The following is a 7500-nucleotide window of genomic DNA, read 5'->3' as shown; positions in this document are numbered from 1 at the left end:
TACAAATGATGAATGACTTATTGAGAAATGTTTTCTTCGAGACATCCAACATGGCGGCATGACGTAACATGCAAAGTTCTCGCGTCATCAGCGCACACATTGAGAATAGCGCGGATTTAATTTGTAGCAGAGCCGATAAGCAAAGGGACAGATATTTGAGAGCTGGGGATTGAAGTACTACTACTTCACCATTTTCTTTCCATAGATTTTAACGCCACACAATTTTACGCAATGGAAACCTCTTAGGTTTCGCGGTCTAAAACAACATTCGTCTCAAAAACCTAGTGCGAACGCTCAGCGCGGAAAAACTCTAAATTTCCCTATTTTTGCTATGAAGCAAGATGATCGCCATTTTTATTCGCCTATTTTTTCACGAACAAAACTTCCTCTAAGAGGAAAAAAATTGCAAAAAAGAATGGGTCGTTTTTTTAGCAATTAAATTGTAGGTTTGGAGACTACAAGTAGGCGATTCCTTTCTGAGCATGCGCACTTAAAAAACACTCGACCTCCAAACCCAATGCACGTAATCAGAACAGTTAAGAATACATTCTGACAAAATGCGATTTCTCTTGTTCGTATGTGTATAAACAAGAGAATAACGCCAGATTCTGTGCGGTATCACAGCTTTAATTGAAAATATAGAGCCACATTTGTCCAGAACTGGGCAGCTCTTGCCAAAAGAGGCCAAAAGCTCACTCTTCAGCGCATAAAAAAGCACATTTAATGCCCCCTTTTCAATACATTTTTATCATCCTGACTCTTGCAACAGCATACTAAGCTTCATCGGAAATTTATGACAAGTTTTGTTTCCAGATCAGGGTTTTCAACGTTGTGACGCTACGTTTCAGGATTGCTCCAGAAAGAAGGAAGAATTCTCCATATTTCAATGAAAGCTATTCTTTATATGACATGTTATATCCTTTCAATATTTCTGTGGAGATGTTTATCGTATATTGATGATCTAAAGAAATCGGTTTCTTGTGACCACGATGACATTCTTAAGTTGACCAAGAAACGTCTATGCCTGTTAGAACAGGTAAAATCGGATTGGAATAAAGCAGGGGAGGGGAAATCCAAATGCAGTCGACATACCTTGCATGATAACACCCACAGAAGGCTTGACAGATAGCCAGGGTTTACAGAACTCTGTGTCATCTAACTTGGCTATGAATGCAAACTGCGCTTGCACCTAACAATCAATCAATCAATTAATCAATCAATCACATGAGAAACAAAACCAGTTAAGAAAAAACAGAGTGACTCCCTGAGAATGGCCACTAAAAGGCTGAGTTCTGGAGCTCGAAACTCCACACCTGCACTTATGTTGTGCGCAGCCTTCTGTTGATTCACAGTCGGCAAATACTAAAAATAATAAAAAGTTTCACCGATAATCCCCTGCCAAAAGAGCACAATGAAGTTTCAACGCCCCCGCCCCCCCCCCCCCCCAAAAAAAAAACCGCCATAACCATCACCATGACCATCATGTTAAAATAGGCCATTTCCGCGTTTAAGTCTGCCTCCTCTTCAAAGCGAGTCTAAGTGCGAAGTTTTTGTAATGATAATTAGTTCTACTTTACATATAAATGAAAACTAATTTTCATAACAAAAACATCGCACTTGGACTCGCTTTGAAGATGAGGCAGGCAAGAACTCGGGAATGGCCTATTGCTCCATCCAGATATCTATCCCACGCATCTACCACCATCATCACACTTTTTTACAAGAGCAACAAAAACACGTACTACGAAAACCACTGATCTGTGTCAGTTAAAGATTTTGATCAAATTCCTTTCCCACTGTGTGAGCAGTAGCCAGCTTTCGCCGTCAAGGTGTACCGGAACAACCACAACAATGGAAAGATACGTTTTCAAAATCATGATCATGAGTACCGGGGAGAAATGGATAAAATTGTTCTTGTCCAGCGAAAAGGTTGCAATTGCAACAATGGACTTGCTGTTTTTTTTCGAGTACAAGAAAGGTTCCCTACCCTGAAAAGTGGCGTCGAAAACAATACCTCTCAAGAATTTGAACTATTTACGAGCAAAAGTGGGCGGGGCAGCTTGTCAGTAATTCGGGCCCATTCCACAGATCGGTGGTTTCCGTAGTAAACAGAATAAACCATTTCCTTATCATCGCCATCCCCATCCATCATTATCAACAGCATCACTACAACTAATGTCATCTCACCATCGCTATCAACATCGTCATCCTCAACGTCATCATTAAGGGCTGGTTTACACGTACGATGACAGTGTGAGCAAAAGCACAACCACAAACACAAGAAAACTTACGTATAAACCACTGTGATGCACTGTTGTTCAATTCCTTGATTTGGTCTATTTTCGAGCACTGTATTACGGTTTGGGGGAACACCTCTAACACGCGATTGGATGGAATCTTAAAAATCCAGTAGCGTTGGGGAAGAATAATTTTAAAAGCTCACATGAGAGAAAGCTCTGTCAAGATCTTTAAAAAAAACTACAATGGCTACCTATCGACGACATCATTCGTGTCAACAAACTATACTTGTTGCATAAGACCGCAAACGGAAATTGTCCTGATTACCTTAAAAACTATGTACAATTTTCGAAAGACAAACACTATTACAAAACTAGATCTGCGGACAGCCAGGCGATGGTAATACCCTAATCCTGAAACAACTCAGGTCTACTTTCTTTCTATTCAAGTGCTGCCAGGCTTTGGAACGACTTAGGCAGAGATGCCAGGCAAATAGACAAATTAAAAACTTTATAACTTTTCGATGTATCATTTTATTATTACGAAAACGTTTTAGTATATTAGCTTAGGTAATTCAGTTGATATAATGTTATACTAACAGATTTGTATTCTTAATTATTTCAATCTGTAATTATTATATTATAAAACTAAGTATGGGCCGCAATGGAAACTACTGGCTTTCCAATAAAGTTGTTTCTTCTATAACACCTTGTATCCAGAAGCGTTGTGTCCATGTTTGCTTCATCTCGGCTTACACATATGATAAAAATGATGTGATTCCAGCAAAAGCACAAGAGAATGGAAAGACTTTTATTCTTAATGTTTGTGCTTAATAAATTACGCTTGCATAATGAATACGTGTACCAATCAAGGCCTTACAACCAAGTTGGACTATTCACTAAAGTTAAAAGTTGTAACAACGCCCATTTCACCTGTCCAGTGTTGACAACTTCCAGAAGAGCCGACTGTTTTTCAAGGAACTGAACATCTTTAAAAATAACCTGGAAGGTAAAATAGTTTAAAAGAACTACAACAGCTTGTTTGATATATGTACAAATACCATGTAAAAGATTACAGTTTCACAGCACAAAAAAACTCCATTTGATACAAATTAAGGCAATTTTTCTGAACCAAAACCAGGGTTGCTCATCCACTACAAGGTCCGGACACTGAGAACAAGGGTGATGATTTACCTCCGTCGTACCCAGCTGTACTTGTGGTAAATTCTCGTTTTCTTGTCGGTCCAATTTTCGAATGACATCCTCAAGAACTTGCCTTTGATTCTCAACATCGACGACCCGAACCTGTCAGTGACATCACAAAATTTCAGTCTTTACAAAACCAGACATAAAGCAGAGAAAACAGAACAAAACCTTTAGTTTACAACAGCAGTTCTGTTTTACCTCAACAAGAAAGACGATAATATACCTAGCTGTACGTAACATTCCACTTACCCCAACTTTAAACAAAGCACTAACAGGTTTGTGATCACTGATCCTCATTGAGTTATGACTGCGATAATCCATCAGATTGATATCTCCATGGAATCCTGGTCTCCATAAAATACGATCACACCAGGCTGGAATCCGACTTTTTTCACTTTAATTATAAAAAAACACAAATCACATATTTATTCCATTAAGATATATGAACATTCTTTTACCTACGTTACAGTAAATGGGGTTTGGCCACAACTGTTTTAGTTCGATTAGATTTATTAACTTCTGCAAATTGTGAAGAAGCTTGGTGAGGGATAGCACAACGGAGCGAGGCTTTGGCGACAGTGCTCTCTAGCCTAATTACAATACACCGAAGATATGGATTTTCGCAAATGATGAAGATTGGGGTACCTCGAAAAAAAACCCTTAGAGTCAGTTGAGATTTACAGAAACTCTTCCCACATACGATCACAGAAATGTGAGACGTACAGTACACGTAGTTGATACCCGGGATGCCAGCCCGACCCCACCCTGCGAGCAGAGCCTCCTTTTGTCTTTTTCTTCACTGAGGAGGAGAAAAGGAGGCTCTGCCCGAATCGCGTCAACTCTTTGAAGCCGCCACAGCCCGAACGTCTGGACTAGTCAATTATGTTTTCTCTCGTCAAACCGGTTTTTCCAGTGCGAGTGTCCGTTTAGTGACAAAACCGATGGTTATAATTGAGCCCACTGTACCATGAAAAACCAAGATGGCGGCGAGATCTGGCATATTAGGCTTGGGTTCGAGACTGTATCCTGGCAACATGCAGCGCATATTCAATAAAGATCTTACTCGATTCATGCAGTCTTTCTCGAGAACGCCAAAATCGAGCAAGCAAAAGAAAGGCTCTGCTAGCAGGGTGGCCCGACCCCTGGACAGCACCAAAGGTGTTCCCAGATTATCATCTACTAGAGCTCTATTTGGTAAAACAGCTGTATATGTACATGCAAAACACACCTCGTATCCCAGTTATCTGTTTTTGGATCATATCTATATGTAGGTTTAAATTTGATGACACCCTCCTGGAATCCTTCAAAACATTTCCTCTCATTCATTTGTTGTATGAGTTGGTCATTTACCAGCAGAACGTCATACTGGCCTTTGTCAGCAAGCGTCCTCACAAGGTCGTTATCCATGTCACTAATCCTGTAATTGAGATCTCCAAGCCAGATAACAATCCTGCAGGACAGGACAAGAACAGAGTTCTATTGGGTATACGTCACAAAAGTTGATAAACCACCACAGGTGTTGGCTATCAGGCTCTGGGCAAAAATGGCCCCAGGGATTTTTAGTTGGTCATGATATTATTATTATTATTATTATTATTATTATTATTATTATTATTATTATTATTATTATTATTATTATTATTATTATTATTATTATTATTATTATTATTATTATTATTCGATTCTCTCCAGTTGTCAGGTGTTCTACTGGGTGACGTTTATTGTGTCTCAGCCACTCCCCGTAGCTTAGAGACACAACACTTTCCGTAACAGGTGAGCAGTTCCAAGGATGGCCGATAATTGTACACTTCCAAGGAAGTCAGGTACATCTAGCTTGCCAAACCAGGTCTTTGCACCTTTTGATATACTTCCAAGAGCACCAATCACGACAGGAATTATTGCGACATTCGAGGCTCAATGAATCCTTCTGATTTCAAATGCTAGTTCCTGGTACTTTTCAACCTTCTCTTCTGCAGTTCTGGTGATGTTCTGGTCCGCTGGCACAGCTATGTCAATAAGTGTCCATTTCTGTGTGTCTTTATGCACTAGAGTAATATCTGGCCGAGTATGTTTCAGCACTTTGTCTTTGTAGATAGTCATGTCACAGGTAATCCTCACTTCTCCATTTTCTGCGGTTGGCAAGGGTTGATGGTCAAACCACTTGTCATTACACTCTATCCCATACTTCCCATACATCTCCCAGTGTACCCACAAGGCCACCTTGTCGTGGCGCTCCTGTACTCTCTCTGGGTAAGCTTCTTGCATCCACTGACAATGTGTCGTACTGTTTCAGTGGCATCTCCACACAATCTACACAGTGGTGTCTCTGAGGTCTTATCTATGCTGTTCTTGATCGAGTTTGTTCTTAAAGCTTGTTCCTGAGCAGCAAGAATCAAACCTTCTATCTCGTTTTTTAAGAATCCATTCCTGAGCCATCTCCAAGACTCCTCTCCAGCTTCATCTGATATTTGTTGCACAAATGCACCATGTAGGGCTTTCTCCTTCCAGTTTTTGACTTTGTCTTTCCTCCTCCTCTCATAGTCCTGCAGACTCTCTTCTTCAACAATCACTTTCTCCTTCAACGCAGCTTGAACTGTTGACATCTGTCGTCGTATCTTTTGATCTTAACTCCACCTGCCTTGATCTTCTATTTCAACATGCCTGAGACATACAAAGTGCCCCTTTCCTCAAGATGATATTTTCTGTTCATCAACCTTTCCCTCTCTCTTTGTTTCAGTCTCATGTTTCCTCTTCGGACTTCCTCAATCTTGCTCAGGTCTTTTCGCCAAGTTTCGATATTCCCCTTAATCCTTCTCTTCCAGAATGGCTCTTCAGTTCTTTTCCCTTTCCTCCCTTTTATCATTCCCATTCTTTCTGTAGTAAAATATGCAGCTGCATACATTAAAGAATTTAGTTCAGTTATGTTGTGCATCTGAATCCTTTTGACGGCTTTATTGATTTTTCCAACTTCTGCTTTCAGCTTCGTTCTTTCGCATAACTTCAGTGATGGTAGTCCTATTCTCTGTTCTAGTTGTATAATTTCTAGGATCCTGTCGCAAAGGGCTTCCAGTTCTGGACTGATCTCTTCTTGTAATTCTTTAGCAGTGAAAACTCTGGGTTCCTCTTCACGTTGGTGCTCTTCATGTGGCTAAATGCAATTTAGGCAAAGTTAAACTTAAGGCATGCATTCCAGCGTACTTTGATACTATGGGGGCGCCCCACAGCTTGCAGGGCCATCCTATAGCTAGCAGGGCCACGTGGCATCTATATGTTTTGTCGCGCGCATTAAGTCGCTTCACTGCTTTGATTGTCTTGCCTTTTTGGTGTTTTGGAGCTTTAATTGTCGCCTGTTAAGCCAAATAATGACGTCCCGGTCCACGAATAATAGCCGTTCTGCGGCCTTGTCTGCTACTCCAACTACAAGTTCTGGTTCGGAGGATCTAACGCCGGCCTTTTCAAGCGCTGCTTCGCCTTTGGCGGATTTGGGTTCAACTCAGATGGCGTCTTCTGGCCTATCCCAGGAATTGCGAGCAGCAATTCAAGCAGCAGCCACCGAAGCAGCTTTGGCAGCTGTAAGAGCTTCTTTGGCGTCGGCGAGCGCGTCAGCCACGCCAGGCTCAGCAAGTTCTGTGAGCTGTGTTCCATCCTCTGTAGCTCAGGATCAGCTCCACGCGACTGCCAATGGCTTTCTTTCATCTGGGAGCAGTCTGCCGGCTTGGACAGCCGACAACCAAGGTATGTCAACATCTGTACCGCCTTTTCTCTCCACTTTTTCGCTGCCGTCAACTCCGGTCACGTCCGTGAGGGTTGCAACACCAACGACTGCGTCAGCGTGTCTCTTGCCAGGCGCCATTTTGCCATCTGTGAGCGCGTCAGGTCTCAGCGCATCGTTCGATGAACATTTTGTTGTGGGACCTGGTTTTTCGCCGATCCCTCCAAAACTGGTGAATCAAATCCAGGCCGGTAAATACATTGACTTAAGTGAATTGTTGACCCCGAACTTGTTACAAGCTCAATCTGAGCCGCAGCTCTTGTTTGATGGCCGTGTTGTTTTAAC

The 7500-nt window shown here is 41.6% G+C and overlaps 1 protein-coding gene across 1 annotated transcript in view; it reads right to left on the bottom strand.

Annotated features, from left to right (window-relative positions):
- The window catches only part of LOC137995122 (inositol polyphosphate 5-phosphatase OCRL-like), a 39929-nt gene that overhangs the window by 14362 nt on the left and 18067 nt on the right, over positions 1 to 7500 (bottom strand). The window contains 5 exon segments of the mRNA XM_068840699.1: positions 1093 to 1189; positions 3171 to 3239; positions 3432 to 3542; positions 3693 to 3837; positions 4672 to 4893. Coding sequence (XP_068696800.1) covers positions 1093 to 1189; positions 3171 to 3239; positions 3432 to 3542; positions 3693 to 3837; positions 4672 to 4893 — 644 coding nt within the window.

This window comes from Montipora foliosa, chromosome 3 (assembly GCF_036669935.1).
Source record: "Montipora foliosa isolate CH-2021 chromosome 3, ASM3666993v2, whole genome shotgun sequence".
NCBI classification, from domain to species: domain Eukaryota; kingdom Metazoa; phylum Cnidaria; class Anthozoa; order Scleractinia; family Acroporidae; genus Montipora; species Montipora foliosa.
The sequence above is the reverse complement of the archived record's forward strand: the minus strand, read 5'-3'. Positions and strand labels throughout refer to the sequence as shown.